The sequence below is a fragment of the Salvelinus alpinus genome, chromosome 24, assembly GCF_045679555.1.
Source record: "Salvelinus alpinus chromosome 24, SLU_Salpinus.1, whole genome shotgun sequence".
NCBI lineage: Eukaryota > Metazoa > Chordata > Actinopteri > Salmoniformes > Salmonidae > Salvelinus > Salvelinus alpinus.
This window is the reverse complement of record NC_092109.1, coordinates 36,486,763-36,504,184: the sequence shown is the minus strand read 5'-3', so window position 1 is coordinate 36,504,184 and position 17,422 is coordinate 36,486,763. Positions and strand designations below refer to the sequence as shown.

Genomic DNA, 17,422 nt, shown 5'->3' with positions numbered 1-17,422 from the left:
ATGTAGTCATGGCTCTATGTAGTATATATATATGAGTATGGGCTCATTGTATGGAATAAATGGAACAGAGTCACACAGAGCACTTCAATAACACAATGTGGGGACTGGGGCGTAAATAACAGAAAGACTTTTATTAAAGGGATCACCGGTAGAAAAGGGTATCAGCAGTGTAATAACAGAGGCTAAACCTTTCCCTGTCCCTTCATCTATCCCCAAGTCATCTTCTCCCACTGCCAACTAGCACAGGCTTACTGAAGGTACAACATCTAATATTGCCAATAGAAAATACAAACCCACAAGTCAATCAATTAGTTTCCAAGCCCTAAATAAAACCTATACTCCTGAACTAAACCATCGTTTACAAGGCAGGTTGATTAATCCTTATTTGCAATAATCAGCCTGAGCATTTTTAAATGAGATAATACATTGAACATGGTTTTTAGCCCAGGAGTAACCCTAGAACCCGTAGGAACACTCAAGAACATAAAGACCAAAACTGTATATCAGCAACCCATTTGACTGTATACCAATAGAGCAAATAGTCACAACTGCAAAAACACATCTCCCAGAATACAACACTGTGATGTGTTTGAGTGACACTACAGATATCTGCTGTGTAAAAAAAAAAACCTGGGGAACTCGGAAATCTCAGACTTCTGACTTCAGTGTGTTTAAGACAACTGGAAACCCTGAAAAAAAAAAACGAACTCCATCTGAAAAAAAATAATCGCTTTGAAAAGATCATTTAACTGGGAATTCTGAAACTCTGGCAATCTTCCTAGAGCTCAGACTTTCCGACCTGAAGATCACAGACGTCATGATTTGACCTCGCTTTTTTTGTTGTTGTCTTAAAAGCACTAATACACATGGTCTCTCACCACTGATATTAATCCTTATGATGATAATGATCTGAGGATCAGACAAAGGTCTGTGTTCACATAACTGACGTGTTAGTCAGTAGCCTCCTTCCTTAGGACCTAGTACTAGCCTGTTAGAGTTCACAGATCTGCACAGGTCTGGATAGATGAAAGCAATATGGTAGATTAAAGCTCCACATCTCATCTTGACGGGCTAGGTGGAACCATCTCCATAGTGATCACAGATATCCACTCTTTGGACATCTGTGGCCTTTAGGGGGGCCAGGAGTTAGGACTAGAGGGACACATTTAAAACAGACTACATGTAAATATCAGAATACCCAAGAGTGACGTAAATGCTCACATGGTGATTGAAAGTCAAGGACAAAAGGATTCAAAGAAATGCTAAGTTCACAGACAAACGTTAAAATATATAGTTACACGTAAGTAAATTCTTCCTATGCTTCAAACTACCAGTGGATGCTTTACACCACCAAAAATATCTTCGCATAGAAAAAAGTTGTCACAGCAAAGTAAAAAGCTCAAGGCTAAAACCTAGCTCCTCTCTAACATACTGCCATCTCTTACAATTTAGTTCAGTTCACTTGTGACGTCGTCATGGTATCAGTTACCAAGGTTATCGGTAGTACTAATCTTTTATTCCGTGGTTATAACACAGAAACAAAGTCTAGCAGCTCACTCTCTGGTCTTCCAAAGAGATACATGACAGTAGAGTAGACCATGTTATACCCCGTCTGTCTGTCTGTTTAAAACCTACAGTTTGTCTGTTTGTACACTGACGTCAACACTAATAAACCAGTAGGTTTTGGACATAAGTAGACAAGAGTAAATCTCACCAGTCTGTGTTGTTGGGGCTTCAATCATTCCCATCATCACATAGGTATCATTCCCCACATATTAGGATGGTCTAAAAGGAGAGAGCTCTTCATATTCTATAGCAAACATTTCTCTCAAAACCTCAGGTTTTGACTCTGACTCATAAGCATGTGTGTGTACTGTCAGAGGTGTGTGGGTGTGTACACTACCGGTCAAAAGTTTTAGAATGCCTACACATTCAAAGGGTTCTCTTAATTTTATTTACGATTTTCTACATTGTAGAACAGTGAAAACATCAGAACTAAGAAATAACACATATGGAATCATGTAAAAAGTATTAAACAAATCAAAATATATTTTATATTTGAGATTCTTCAAATAGCCAACCTTTGCCTTGATGACAGCTTTGCACACTATTGGCATTCTCTCAACCGGCTTCACCTGGAATGCTTTTCCAACAGTCAAGAAGGAGTTCCCACATATGCTGAGCACTTGATGGCTGATTTTCGTTCACTCTGCGGTCCAACTCATCCCAAACCATTTCAATTTAGTTGAGGATGGGTGATTGTGGAGGCTAGGTCATCTGATGCAGCACTCCATCACTCTCCTTCTTGGTCAAATAGCCCTTACACAGCCTGGAAGTGTGCTGGGTCAGAGTCCTGTTGAAAAACAAATAATAGTGCCACTAAGCGCAAAATGCTTCAGAATGCTGTGGTAGCCACGCTGGTTAAGTGTGCCTTGAATCCTAAATAAATCAAGGACAGTGTCACCAGCAAAGCACCCCCACACCATCACACCTCCTCCTCCTCCATGCTTTACGGTGGGAAATACACATGCAGAGATCATCCGTTCACCCACACCCGGTCTCACAAAGACACGGTGGACTCCAGACCCAAGGACACATTTCCACCGATATAAATGTCCATTGCTCGTGTTTCTTGGCCCAAGCAAGTCTCTTCTTCTTATTGGTGTCCTTTAGCAGTGGTTTCTTTGCAGCAATTTGGCCATGAAGGCCTGATTCACAGTCTCCTCTGAACAGTTGATGTTGAGATGTGTCTGTTACTTGAATTGGGCTGCAATCTGAGGTGCAGTTAACTCAAATGAACTTATCCTCTGCAGCAGAGGTAACTCTGGGACTTCCTTTCCTGTGGCGGTCCTCATGGGATCCAGTTGCATCATAGCTCTTGATGGTTTTTGCAACTGCACTTTAACTTTCAATGTTCTTGACATTTTCCGGATTGACCGACCTCCATGTCTAAAGTAATGATGGACTGTCGTTTCTCTTTTCTTATTTGAGCTGTTCTTGCCGTAATATGGACTTGGTCTTTTACCAAATAGGGCCATCCCCCCAACTTGTCACAACTCAACTGATTGGCTCCAACATATTATGAAGAAAATAAATTCTACAAATGAACTTTTAAGAAGGCACACCTGTTAATTAAAATGCATTCAAGGTGACAACCTCATGAAGCTGGTTGAGATAATGCCAAGAGTGTGCAAAGCTGTCATTAAGGCGAAGGGTGGCTATTTGAAGAATCTCAACATATATTTTGATTTGTTTAACACTTTTTTGGTTACTACATGATTCCATATGTGTTACTTCATAGTTGAGGACTTCCCAATTATTCTACAATGTAGAAAATAGTAAAAATAAAGAAAAACCCTTGAATGAGTAGGTGTTCTAAAACGTTTGACTGGTAGTGTAGGTTTGACAGACCATGTGAGGAGTGGAGGGTTAGGGTTCATACTGAAAACAGTGTCTTTATTCATTTTGATGCATCAATACAAAAACGCAGACAAGTTTCCTGATTGGCTCAGAAAAACGCTCGTTAGGCTGCCTCTCGCCACAACCCGCCAATCACCAGGAGGGCAAGGGGCGGGTCTATGCAGCCAAAGGGACATTACATTACCAACTACCACGGCAGGAGACAACCATCGAACCAATCAGATGCTTTCGGCAGCATCTCCTAATCTTTTTATAGATAAAAAAAAAAAAAAATCAAACAGGAAAAAGAAAGTACAGCATACCCCATGTTATTAAAAGAAAAGGACAAAGGTTGTCATGACAACCAAACAATCATTTCTCCATTAGGTCCATGTCCTATTACATCTATGTCAGCGGTTTGTTTCAAGTGTTTGGTGGTCTGTATCGACATTTCTGCCTGCCTGACATACAGAGTTAATATCCTTAACTAAATAAAATACTGGACTATGTGGCCGGCAAAAATAGAGTGAGGAAAGAGAGAGGGATAGACGGAAGAAGGGAAGAGATGTGCCGGGAGAGAAACATGGCTAGATACACAGTAGCTAGAAACTGAATCCAATGGGACACAAGAAGAGGGGGAGCAGGGTTAGTTTAGTAGACTGGGAGGAGAGGGGAGCAGGGTTAGTTTAGTAGACTGGGAGGAGAGGGGGAGCAGGGTTAGTTTAGTAGGCTGGGAGGAGAGGGAGAAGAGGGGGAGCAGGGTTAGTTTAGTAGGCTGGGAGGAGAGGGAGAAGAGGGGGAGCAGGGTTAGTTTAGTAGGCTGGGAGGAGAGGGAGAAGAGGGGGATCTGAATGGTATGGGACGGGTCTGAGGGGACAGGCAGGCGGATGAGTTGAGAGTAAGGGGGGGAATATTTGGGGAGGGGGGTATACAGTCGCCCCCCCCGGCCTCTCCTATCGGTCCATCTCGTCCAGAAGGGGCGTGGCGTCTCCAGCGATTGACATAGGCGTGCTCTGGATCATGGGGCTGGGGGAAGGTCGCGGGGTCATCCTGGGGGTCTTCTGCTTCTTCCTCTCTGCCTCTTTCTCCTGGAGCCACTGCTCTGCCACCTTGCCCCAGTCCACCGCCGTGCTGTCGCTTGACCTGTAGGGGGAGACAGAGTAGGGGCGGGGGGTTAGGTACAGGCCAGTTTGGATGTTGTAGTCTTTCCATAGCTAACACCACCTCAAAGTCTGCAATCAAGTATTTCATCTCATATTTACTATAAACATTCATTCCAGATCGACCCGTAGCCCAGGATACATAGGCATTTCTTCAAGAATTATTCTGACATTCTAAATACTCCAATCTACCCAAATAAAATTTTCCATCAACTGACTCATTACACACATTCAACTGAAACACACAATCTGTCTCTCTCTTTACTTAGGCTGCTGCTGCGGAGTGCGTCCTCTGGAGGAGGACGAGGGTCCCTGGTGACTGCTGTGGCCCTGGTGACTGCTGTGGCCCTGGTGGCTGCTCTGTGTGTGTCCGTGGGAGGACTGGGGGGTGGAGGAGGGGTACTGCGGGGTACCCATGGTCTGCTGGCTGGGGGTGGTGTATGAGTAGCTGGGGGTCATCATGGGTGTCGTCATCGGCTGTTGGGGCGTCGCAAACACCTGGAGAGAGAGAGGGAAGGAGGGAGAGTGAGGGAAGGAGAGAGAGAGATAGAAGTGGTTAAAACGAAGCACTATCTACACATTGTGGCCAACAGCAGCAGAGAAAGAGAAAATTCTACACCTCATTACTCACTTCACATCTCTCCAATGTGACAAAGACCAACGATGGATCTTTCTACCATAACAAGCTTCCTTAGTATCACCTAGGTGGTTGCTACAAACTGGCAGTGGATGAGGCAAGTTACCTTCATCTGACCCCAATACAAAACCATTGGACCATCGATAAAGCAATGCTAAAAATCCACTAACGTGATAGGCTGAGGAGCTGCCTCCCCCGCCCCCACTGCTGCCCCCGGTGTAACCGTATTGGCTGGAGTTCCACTGGGCAGGCGTAGTGTTGGCGTTCTGGCCCTGCCCCTGCCCCGTCACCGCGGCGATGGCACTGAACATCTGAGAGGTCATGTTGCGTGGGAGAGCGCTGACCGCTCGCGTCAGGTCTGAGACGGAGAGAGAGAAGAGAGACGGAGAAGAGAGAGAGACGGAGAAGAGAGAGAAGAGACAGAGAGAGAGAGAGAGGTTTAACCCTAAAGTAGCATCAGACATCCACTAGAATTACTAAAGTGGATATTTGACTGGATAAAATGCTTATCAACTTCAGGATTGATACATTTTGATGGGGATGAGTGTGTGAGAGAGAGACTGACCTGCGATGTTGATGTTAGCTGGTGTAGCGTTGACAGAGGCAGGTGTCCGTGTTCGACTGCTACTGCTGGGGGTGATGCCTGAGGGACACAAGGAAACAGACATTGTAACCACAGGATAGGACAGTTGTCACCAACCGGTCGATCTTCAAGGCATTCCTAGTCGATCACCAAACATTTCTGTAGAAAATCCAACTTTAAAGGCTGTGGTAAAGGCTTGCGCTCCGTTTAAATTCATGTTGCGCTGTTGGCGAGAGGTGCGCTTGAGAAGCCCTGCGCACCGGGTAAGCAAAGTTCCCATTTTGAACCATTTCAGTTGTCTGAAAAGTTAAACTGGGACCGGGAGATCTGTGGTTAAATCGAGTGCGCCTACTTGGCTGGACAATCTGATATATCAAATCAGTGCCTACAGAGCTTCCACGACACCAGGCGAGAGCAAGGTTTGATACTAGTTTAACTTAGATGTAATAACTTGTAAAAACATGACCACAGAGAGACTGTCAAAGAATACAGCAAAGAGCTGCTCTTTTTTTGAGCCAGTTCATGTTGAAGTTTTTAATCAACACTATTACAAAATATAAAACGGCTTCTCCGTACTTCCACTGCTGCAATGAATTAGTAGCCAAGTGTATCGATAGCCTGGCGCTTTCATTATTATTAGAAGCTCGTCATGGATATTTTAATATCGAGGAGTATTTCACTTTCTCTGGTCATTGGAACAACATGACTTTGTGCCTGACTAATGCAGATGCGGTGCGATTGGAGCCTCGCCACCAGGTGGAGGACTGTGTTCCCCTTTCTGGTCAGTCTAACCAGCGGAAAGGAAGGAGAGAGCAGGGACCGTGAGAGGCAGACCCTCTGCTGCTCTCTCCTTCCCTCCACTGAGACTAATGCTGTGTTCAAAACAACGAGATACGACCTGGAAAAATCGTTTTGAATAGCCATCCAACTTTCTGGAACTCTGACTTTCCAACCTGAAGATCACTGATGTCATGATTTGACCTGGTTTGTTTTCCGAGTCCTCAGTTGTCTTGAAAGCACCATGACCATCAGATGCAGGTACCATCAGTCCAGTAAAATAAAAGATACAATTATTTACATTTATGGTGCGCAGTGCCTCGCAAATGCTGCACCAACTGATCTATTTTGTTATCAACGCTCGAGTTCTGATATATAATATGGTCTGAGAAGACCAATATTGTCAGGCTCTGTGATAATGAACTACGCTTATCGCGCAAACATCATTCCTACAGAACTGTTCATGTCACGTCTAGTTATTATATGAGTGGTCGATCTCGGCTTGCTTTTTGACTGCAAAAGTGATGTTGACTCAGAAATGGTTGATGACCACTTGTGTAGGAGATAAAAACACCTTTAAAACTTATCTAATCAACATAGCACAACTACAGCAGTGGCACACGGGTCTAGAGAGATCGACAGGTGTTCTAGCCAATGGGCAGGCAGTATGTACCTGGTACCGGTTCCTGGAAGTGGTCTTTGAACCAGCGGAAGAGTCCGTTAACGGTGGGGAACATCTGGGAGCGGTACCGGAAGCCGTCAGGAGAGATGGTCACATACTCAACACTGCAGACACAGAGGACAACATCTTGAAAACCAACCAGTACTCTACTGCTCTGAGCTCTGTCATAATCACACATATTCTAATTCCATTGCCAACACAATAATACTGAACAATCCTTCTAGGATGTGTATAGATGTTAATAGTTATTGTTACTCATTGTGTATTTATTGATTGGTGTTATTATTTGTCTATTTTGCTCTGAATTGTTGGGAAAGGCACTGTTAGTCTACACCTGTTGTTTACAAAGCATGTGACAAATAACATTTCTTTTGATTAAGGCTATGTGAAGAGACCCTAGTATTTCTATGGGAGAGATGAGGTCAGGGACAAGGGCCACACCATAGAAATAGAATGAACGGAACCTCCAACCCTGGTAATCTCATGGGTAAACTCGCAATGGCTGCATGCTATTGTGACACAATCATTTCCATGGTAATGTAGAATATTCATTTAAATGATGATAACTGATGTGGCTCATGCAATGGAATATATTTTTTGTAAAGTCAGCTGAGTTGATTCAACAAATCAAAGCAGATTGATGGGTACACGTCCTGCTTTCACTTCCTGCTTTGCTCTTATGGGTACACTCAAAATGGCTGCCAGTCCACCCATTATGGCACCATTTACTTGAATGGAGACACCCTTTCTATTCATTCTATTTCTATGGTCATCAACCACACACCAAGGTTAGGGGTTAGTTAGCTGTAGTCATGGTAACTCACCATGGTTAGGGGTTAGTTAGGTGTAGTCATGGTAACTCACTGGGGTTAGTTAGCTGTAGTCATGGTAACTCACCGTGGTTAGGGGTTAGTTAGCTGTAGTCATGGTAACTCACCGTGGTTAGGGGTTAGTTAGCTGTAGTCATGGTAACTCACCGTGGTTAGTTAGCTGTAGTCATGGTAACGCATCGTGGTTAGAGGTTAGTTAGCTGTAGTCATGGTAACGCATCGTGGTTAGAGGTTAGTTAGCTGTAGTCATGGTAACTCACCGTGGTTAGGGGTTAGTTAGCTGTAGTCATGGTAACTCACCGTGGTTAGAGGTTAGTTAGCTGTAGTCATGGTAACTCACCGTGGTTAGAGGTTAGTTAGCTGTAGTCATGGTAACTCACAGTGGTTAGGGGTTAGTTAGCTGTAGTCATGGTAACTCACCGTGGTTAGAGGTTAGTTAGCTGTAGTCATGGTAACTCACCGTGGTTAGGGGTTAGTTAGCTGTAGTCATGGTAACTCACCGTGGTTTGCCACGAGGCTGGTATCCCAGTATGAACTTCCCTGGCAGGTCTTTACAGGCTGAGACAAAGTAGGGGATGAACGTAGGCTTCTCCTTCTTAGACCTGATCAACAACTCCTCCATTTTCTACCAGACAGACAGGGACGGGGAGAGACACAGGGTGATGAGGGGATGAATAGAAAGGAGATATGTAGCGCTATAAATAGAGAAAATAATAGAGACAAACTAATGTTCCTGGAGAGATCAAACATGTTTACTAAACAGGAAGGTGGTTATTTTCTTGGTAAAAACAAATATTCTGTGAGACTTTTGAGGTGAATCAAAATACACACTCCTGTAAGTGTCACTTTCTGTGGTTAAGACGACATCCCCCCTGTACCTTCCTATCCCCCCGTACCTTCCAATCGCCCCTGTACCTTCCTATCCCCCTGTACCTTCCTATCCCCCCGTACCTTCCTATCCCCCCTGTACCTTCCTATCCCCCCTGTACCTTCCAATCCCCCCGTACCTTCCTATCCCCCCTGTACCTTCCTATCCCCCCTGTACCTTCCAATCCCCCCTGTACCTTCCTATCCCCCCTGTACCTTCCAATCCCCCCTGTACCTTCCAATCCCCCCTGTACCTTCCTATCCCCCCTGTACCTTCCAATCCCCCCTGTACCTTCCTATCCCCCCTGTACCTTCCTATCCCCCCTGTACCTTCCTATCCCCCCTGTACCTTCCTATCCCCCCGTACCTTCCTATCCCCCCGTACCTTCCTATCCCCCCTGTACCTTCCTATCCCCCCTGTACCTTCCAATCCCCCCTGTACCTTCCTATCCCCCCTGTACCTTCCTATCCCCCCTGTACCTTCCAATCCCCCCTGTACCTTCCTATCCCCCCTGTACCTTCCTATCCCCCCTGTACCTTCCTCTCTGTACCGAAAAATGAAAAGAAACTGCAACTTAAAATCTTAACCGTCATTTGGATTGAAGGGCTCCAGGGCCAAGAACAAGTCTTTCAAGTGAAAAATGAAAAGAAACTGCAACTTAAAATCTTAACCGTCATTTGGATTGAAGGGCTCCAGGGCCAAGAACAAGTCTTTCAAGTACCTTCCTATCCCCCCGTACCTTCCTATCCCTCCTGTACCTTCCTGTCCCCTCCGTTATCCCCCCGTACCTTCCTGTCCCCTCCGTTATCCCCCCGTACCTTCCTGTCCCCTCCATTATTCCCCCCCGTACCTTCCTGTCCCCTCCGTTACAGTCCTGGAAGTACTTGTGTCCCAGCAGGTCACGAGCGAACGCTGCCATTGGCTGAATATAACGAGCTGTGATCTCATCAAGATCCTCAAACTCCTAGAGAGAGAAAGGGAGAGATGAGGGACAGAGAGAGGAGGAGGGGAGAGATGAGGGACAGAGAGAGGAGAGAGATGAGGGACAGAGAGAGGAGGAGGGGAGAGATGAGGGACAGAGAGAGGAGAGAGATGAGGGACAGAGAGAGGAGGAGGGGAGAGATGAGGGACAGAGAGAGGAGAGATGAGGGACAGAGAGAGGAGGAGGGGAGAGAGATTAGTTTGAGTTGTGAAACAGGCATGTGGACAACCCATCTCACACACACAGTCCTCACCTCAGTGTTGATCCAGAGTGTGTGTCCCAGGCTGAAGGCGTTCTCCTTGCCCTCCTCTCTCACGTCAACGTGCTGGTAGATGCCATCAGCTACCTACACATAACACATCTGATTAGCATCTAACAACAAATTCAGCAACCTGTCAGTCAACACACCCACCCACACCGCGACATTAACGGTTCAATGAATGAGGGAATTGTTTTTAAAAGACAAACAGTATTTGGTTGTAATTGAAATGTTGCAGGTTGGCCAACCTCCCTCCAGGAGATTCTAGGAGAGCTACTGGGCATGCAGGCTTTTGGTCCAGCCCTGCTCGGACACAAAACATTGTAAAAAAAATCTGCTGTTCCAACAGGACCTTGATAAGCTGACTGGTGTTTGAGCAGGGTTGGATCAAAAGCCTGCACAGCCAGTAGCTCTCCAGATGGAGGGTTGACCTGTGTTTTATACAGTAGCCCTGTGTTTTATACAGTAGCCCTGTGTTTTATACAGTAGCCCTGTGTTTTATACAGTAGACCTGTGTTTTATACAGTAGACCTGTGTTTTATACAGTAGACCTGTGTTTTATACAGTAGCCTATCAGGGCACTATTTTACTGTGGGGGGTTATGCACCCATCTACATCCCCTCCCCTCTCCAGACGGCCCCTCCCCTCTCCAGGCGGCCCCTCCCCTCTCCAGGCGGCCCCTCCCCTCTCCAGGCGGCCCTTCCACGTGACAACGTCTCCCTGACCTATCACCCCCTTCCTCTATCCCTCCATACCTTCCAGGTGACAGTAAGGTGGTTCTCTCCCTTGCTGCTTGGCCTGATAACAACATCTCCCTGGTCCATGGACTCCATCATCTTCTCAGCCTGCTTGAAGTTGATGTTGTGGAAGGATGGGTGGGCAATCACACGTTTTATATAGGCTGGAGAGAGAAGAGAGGGGGCAAGAGGGTGAATGGAGGGAGGAAAGAGAGGGAGGATGGGAAAGAAAAAGGGAGAGGAAAGTGAGAAACAGAAGAATAACTTTAAGAAAGAACATTGAAGTCTTGTTTTGTTCACAAAGTTTAAATATAAACATGTTTCAGCCCTGACCCTGACCCAGTATACTAACTGGTTCTCTGTATAATACTGTTTACTAACTGGTTCTCTGTATAATACTGTTTACTAACTGGTTCTCTGTATAATACTGTTTACTAACTGGTTCTCTGTATAATACTGTTTACTAACTGGTTCTCTGTGTAATACTGTTTACTAACTGGTTCTCTGTGTAATACTGTTTACTAACTGGTTCTCTGTGTAATACTGTTTACTAACTGGTTCTCTGTGTAATACTGTTTACTAACTGGTTCTCTGTATAATACTGTTTACTAACTGGTTCTCTGTGTAATACTGTTTACTAACTGGTTCTCTGTGTAATACTGTTTACTAACTGGTTCTCTGTATAATACTGTTTACTAACTGGTTCTCTGTATAATACTGTTACAGGCTGTTTATTAACTGGTTCTCTGTATAATACTGTTTACTGGCTGTATACTAACTGGTTCTCTGTGTAATACTGTTTACTAACTGGTTCTCTGTATAATACTGTTTACTAACTGGTTCTCTGTATAATACTGTTACAGGCTGTTTACTAATTGGTTCTCTGTATAATACTGTTTACTGGCTGTTTACTAACTGGTTCTCTGTATAAAACTGTTTACTAACTGGTTCTCTGTATAATACTGTTACAGGCTGTTTATTAACTGGTTCTCTGTATAATACTGTTTACTGGCTGTATACTAACTGGTTCTCTGTGTAATACTGTTTACTAACTGGTTCTCTGTATAATACTGTTTACTAACTGGTTCTCTGTATAATACTGTTACAGGCTGTTTACTAATTGGTTCTCTGTATAATACTGTTTACTGGCTGTTTACTAACTGGTTCTCTGTATAAAACTGTTTACTAACTGGTTCTCTGTATAATACTGTTACAGGCTGTTTACTAATTGGTTCTCTGTATAATACTGTTTACTGGCTGTTTACTAACTGGTTCTCTGTATAAAACTGTTTACTAATTGGTTCTCTGTATAATACTGTTTACTGGCTGTTTACTAACTGGTTCTCTGTATAATACTGTTTACTGGCTGTTTACTAACTGGTTCTCTGTACAATACTGTTTACTAACTAGTTCTCTGCTGTTTCTTCTTGCGTTCCTCCTCTGTCTTGGTGTCCTCTGTCTCCGTGTCAAAGTCGTAGTAACTGTCTTTAGGGAGCTTCCACTCGTTGTTCTTATCCATCAGGTCAGACGTACGACACGTCAGGTCCACGTTGAACTTCTCAATGTCAATCTTCATGATGCGACAGTGTACCGTCATACCCACCTGGGAGAGGAGGGGGAGTTAGGGGAACACTTGTACAGCTACTGAAATAGCTGAACCAACTTCAGTCATCAACAGATGGAGTCCTGACGAGAGAGAGAGAGCTAGAAGAGGGGGAACCAAAGCCTTGGTGTGTGTGCTCTAAAGGACCAGAGTAGTGTGTGTGTGTTGGTTTGTGTGACAGTGAGACAGTGTGTATGGCATGTCTGTGTGTCTCACCTTCACCCTCTCCTCAGGGTGTTTGACCACCTTGTCACTGAGGAACTTGGTGGGGATGAAGCCCTGGACACCGTTGTCCATCCGAGCCCTCACACCTATAGCCTGGCCAGGACACGAACCACTGTCAAAATGGTTCCACACCTAGCAGAGAGGGAGAGAGGGGAAAGAGAGAGGCAGAGAGGGGAAAGAGAGGGAGAGAAGAGAGGGGAGGAGAGAGGGAAATAGGGGAGAGGGAGAGAGGGGAAAGAGAGGGAGAGGAAGAGAGAGGGGAGGAGAGGAAGAGAGAGGGGAGGAGAGGAAGAGAGAGGAAGAGAGAGGGGAAGGAGAGGAAGAGGGGAGAGGAAGAGGGGAGAGGAAGAGGAAGAGAGAAAGAGGAAGAGGGAGAGGAAGAGAGAGGGGAGGGAGAGGAAGAGAGGGGAGAGGAGAGGCAGAGAGCGAGAGGAAGAGGGAGAGGGGGGAAAGAGAGGGAGAGGAAGAGAGGGGAGGAGAGGAAGAGGGAGAGGAAGAGAGAGGGGAGGGAGGGAGAGGAAGAGAGAGGGGAGAGGAAGAGAAAGTTGGAGGAGAATGTAAAAGGTAGGCAGAAAGCAAGAGCAAATAAATCATTTAGAAATAAATATTCCATAATGTCTCTCTGATGTGTTCTAATATCTCCACGTCAGAGTCCTGGGGAACATGACTTCTCACCTCGCTGAGTTCAGGGAAGTTGTCCTGTTGACAGAAGGGGCACTGCCACAGCCCTGTAGCGTCGTTCCTGATGGCCTGGTCATAACTCTCCCCCTGGGGGCGCCGGTGAGCTATACCAGTCACAACACTGGTGATCAGCTTACCTGGAGACAAGAGAATGAGAAACTGTAGAATCTGACAGAATCTGAGTGTGTGTGAGAAGGCAGTCTAGAAGGCTATCTAGAAGGTAAAGGTGTGTTTGTGTCAGTGTGTTACCTATCTAGAAGGTAAAGGTGTGTTTGTGTCAGTGTGTATACCTATATAGAAGGTAAAGGTGTGTTTGTGTCAGTGTGTTACCTATCTAGAAGGTAAAGGTGTGTTTGTGTCAGTGTGTTACCTATCTAGAAGGTAAAGGTGTGTTTGTGTCAGTGTGTTACCTATCTAGAAGGTAAAGGTGTGTTTGTGTCAGTGTGTTACCTATCTAGAAGGTAAAGGTACGTTTGTGTCAGTGTGTTGCCTATATGGGGCGGCAGGTAGCCTAGTGGTTAGAGTGTTGGACTAATAACCGAAAGGTTGCAAGTTCAAATCCCCGAGCTGACAAGGTACAAATCTGTTGTTCTGCCCCTGAACAAGGCAGTTAACCCACTGTTCCTAGGCCGTCATTGAAAATTAGAATTTGTTCTTAACAGGTAAAATAAAATAAATAAATATAGAAGGTAAATGTATGTTTGTGTCAGTGTGTATACCTATATAGAAGGTAACGGTGTGTATACCTATATAGAAGGTAAAGGTGTGTATACCTATCTAGAAGGTAAAGGTGTGTATACCTATATAGAAGGTAACGGTGTGTATACCTATCTAGAAGGTAAAGGTGTGTATACCTATATAGAAGGTAACGGTGTGTATACCTATATAGAAGGTAACGGTGTGTATACCTATATAGAAGGTAACGGTGTGTATACCTATATAGAAGGTAACGGTGTGTATACCTGTAACGGTGTGTATACCTATATAGAAGGTAACGGTGTGTATACCTATATAGAAGGTAACGGTGTGTATACCTATATAGAAGGTAACGGTGTGTATACCTATATAGAAGGTAACGGTGTGTATACCTGTAACGGTGTGTATACCTATATAGAAGGTAACGGTGTGTATACCTATATAGAAGGTAACGGTGTGTATACCTATATAGAAGGTAACGGTGTGTATACCTATATAGAAGGTAACGGTGTGTATACCTATATAGAAGGTAACGGTGTGTATACCTGTAACGGTGTGTATACCTATATAGAAGGTAACGGTGTGTATACCTATATAGAAGGTAACGGTGTGTATACCTATATAGAAGGTAACGGTGTGTATACCTATATAGAAGGTAACGGTGTGTATACCTATATAGAAGGTAACGGTGTGTATACCTGTAACGGTGTGTATACCTATATAGAAGGTAACGGTGTGTATACCTATATAGAAGGTAACGGTGTGTATACCTATATAGAAGGATAAAGGTGTGTATACCTATATAGAAGGTAACGGTGTGTATACCTATATAGAAGGTAAAGGTGTGTATACCTATATAGAAGGTAAAGGTGTGTATACCTATATAGAAGGTAACGGTGTGTATACCTATATAGAAGGTAACGGTGTGTATACCTATATAGAAGGTAACGGTGTGTATACCTATATAGAAGGTAAAGGTGTGTATACCTGTAAAGGTGTGTATACCTATATAGAAGGTAAAGGTGTGTATACCTATATAGAAGGTAACGGTGTGTATACCTATATAGAAGGTAACGGTGTGTATACCTGTAACGGTGTGTATACCTATATAGAAGGTAACGGTGTGTATACCTATATAGAAGGTAACGGTGTGTATACCTATATAGAAGGTAACGGTGTGTATACCTATATAGAAGGTAAAGGTGTCTATACCTACCTATGTATACCTATCTAGAAGGTAACGGTGTGTATACCTATCTAGAAGGTAACGGTGTGTATACCTATCTAGAAGGTAACGGTGTGTATACCTATATAGAAGGTAAAGGTGTGTATACCTATATAGAAGGTAAAGGTGTGTACCTGTATAGAAGGTAAAGGTGTGTATACCTGTATAGAAGGTAAAGGTGTGTATACCTATCTAGAAGGTAACGGTGTGTATACCTATCTAGAAGGTAACGGTGTGTATACCTATATAGAAGGTAAAGGTGTGTATACCTATATAGAAGGATAAAGGTGTGTATACCTATATATAAGGTAACGGTGTGTATACCTATATAGAAGGATAAAGGTGTGTATACCTATATAGAAGGTAACGGTGTGTATACCTATATAGAAGGATAAAGGTGTGTATACCTATATAGAAGGTAACGGTGTGTATACCTATATAGAAGGATAAAGGTGTGTATACCTATATAGAAGGTAAAGGTGTGTATACCTATATAGAAGGTAACGGTGTGTATACCTATATAGAAGGTAAAGGTGTGTATACCTATATAGAAGGATAAAGGTGTGTATACCTATATAGAAGGTAACGGTGTGTATACCTATATAGAAGGATAAAGGTGTGTATACCTATATAGAAGGATAAAGGTGTGTATACCTATATAGAAGGATAAAGGTGTGTATACCTATATAGAAGGTAAAGGTGTGTATACCTATATAGAAGGTAAATGTGTGTATACCTATATAGAAGGTAAAGGTGTGTATACCTATATAGAAGGTAAAGGTGTGTATACCTATATAGAAGGTAAAGGTGTGTATACCTGTATAGAAGGTAAAGGTGTGTATACCTGTATAGAAGGTAAAGGTGTGTATACCTATATAGAAGGTAACAGTGTGTATACCTATATAGAAGGTAAAGGTGTGTATACCTGTATAGAAGGTAAAGGTGTGTATACCTGTATAGAAGGTAAAGGTGTGTATACCTATATAGAAGGTAACAGTGTGTATACCTATATAGAAGGTAAAGGTGTGTATACCTATATAGAAGGTCTCTGGTGTCTCCTTGGTGAGCAGGTTAAACACCTCCTCCGTGTTAGGAGCTCTGTAGGGAACTCTCAGGTCCTTATACCTGCAGCTCAACTCAGCACGGATATCATACAGGGTGATGCCCTTGTTACCATAACCCTACAACCACAGGAAAAACACAGGTTAGCACAGCGTTTCCTGGAGAGCTACCCTCCTGTAGGGTTTAACTCCTCCTCTGTTTCGGGAGAAAGACCCTCCTGTAGGTTTTCACTCCAACCCTGTTCCTGGAGAGCTACCCTCCTGTAGTTTTTAACTCCAACCCTGTTCCTGGAGAGCTACCCTCCTGTAGTTTTTAACTCCAACCCTGTTCCTGGAGAGCTACCCTCCTGTAGGTTTTAACTCCAACCCTGTTCCTGGAGATCTACCCTCCTGTAGGTTTTAACTCCAACCCTGTTCCTGGAGATCTACCCTCCTGTAGGTTTTAACTCCAACCCTGTTCCTGGAGAGATGCCCTCCTGTAGGTTTTAACGCCAACCCTGTTCCTGGAGAGCTACCCTCCTGTAGGTTTTCACTCCAATCCTGTTCCTGGAGAGCTACCCTCCTGTAGGGTTTAACTCCAACCCTGTTCCTGGAGAGCTACCCTCCTGTAGGTTTTCACTCCAATCCTGTTCCTGGAGAGATACCCTCCTGTAGGTTTTAACTCCAACCCTGTTCCTAGAGAGCTACCCTCCTGTAGGTTTTCACTCCAACCCTGTTCCTGGAGATCTACCCTCCTGTAGGTTTTCACTCCAACCCTGTTCCTGGAGATCTACCCTCCTGTAGGTTTTAACTCCAACCCTGTTCCTGGAGAGCTACCCTCCTGTGGGTTTTAACTCCAACCCTGTTCCTGGAGATCTACCCTCCTGTAGGTTTTAACTCCAACCCTGTTCCTGGAGAGCTACCCTCCTGTAGGTTTTAACTCCAACCCTGTTCCTGGAGATCTACCCTCCTGTAGGTTTTAACTCCAACCCTGTTCCTGGAGAGCTACCCTCCTGTGGGTTTTAACTCCAACCCTGT

At 44.3% G+C, this 17,422-nt stretch overlaps 1 protein-coding gene across 1 annotated transcript in view; it reads right to left on the bottom strand.

Annotated features, from left to right (window-relative positions):
* Positions 1–112: 112 nt before the first annotated feature.
* Positions 113–17,422, bottom strand: part of supt6h (SPT6 homolog, histone chaperone and transcription elongation factor) — a 40,492-nt gene continuing 23,182 nt past the window's right edge. Inside the window, exons 26-38 of the mRNA XM_071364825.1 lie at positions 16,378–16,525; positions 13,418–13,560; positions 12,734–12,874; positions 12,322–12,517; positions 10,933–11,078; positions 10,172–10,264; positions 9,787–9,900; positions 8,569–8,693; positions 7,230–7,342; positions 5,762–5,839; positions 5,367–5,554; positions 4,825–5,057; positions 113–4,542 (exon numbers count right to left, since the gene is read on the bottom strand). Of these exons, the coding sequence (XP_071220926.1) occupies positions 4,353–4,542; positions 4,825–5,057; positions 5,367–5,554; positions 5,762–5,839; positions 7,230–7,342; positions 8,569–8,693; positions 9,787–9,900; positions 10,172–10,264; positions 10,933–11,078; positions 12,322–12,517; positions 12,734–12,874; positions 13,418–13,560; positions 16,378–16,525 (1,908 nt within the window). The 3' untranslated portion in view covers positions 113–4,352. The remainder of the gene's footprint in view (positions 4,543–4,824; positions 5,058–5,366; positions 5,555–5,761; positions 5,840–7,229; positions 7,343–8,568; positions 8,694–9,786; positions 9,901–10,171; positions 10,265–10,932; positions 11,079–12,321; positions 12,518–12,733; positions 12,875–13,417; positions 13,561–16,377; positions 16,526–17,422) is intronic.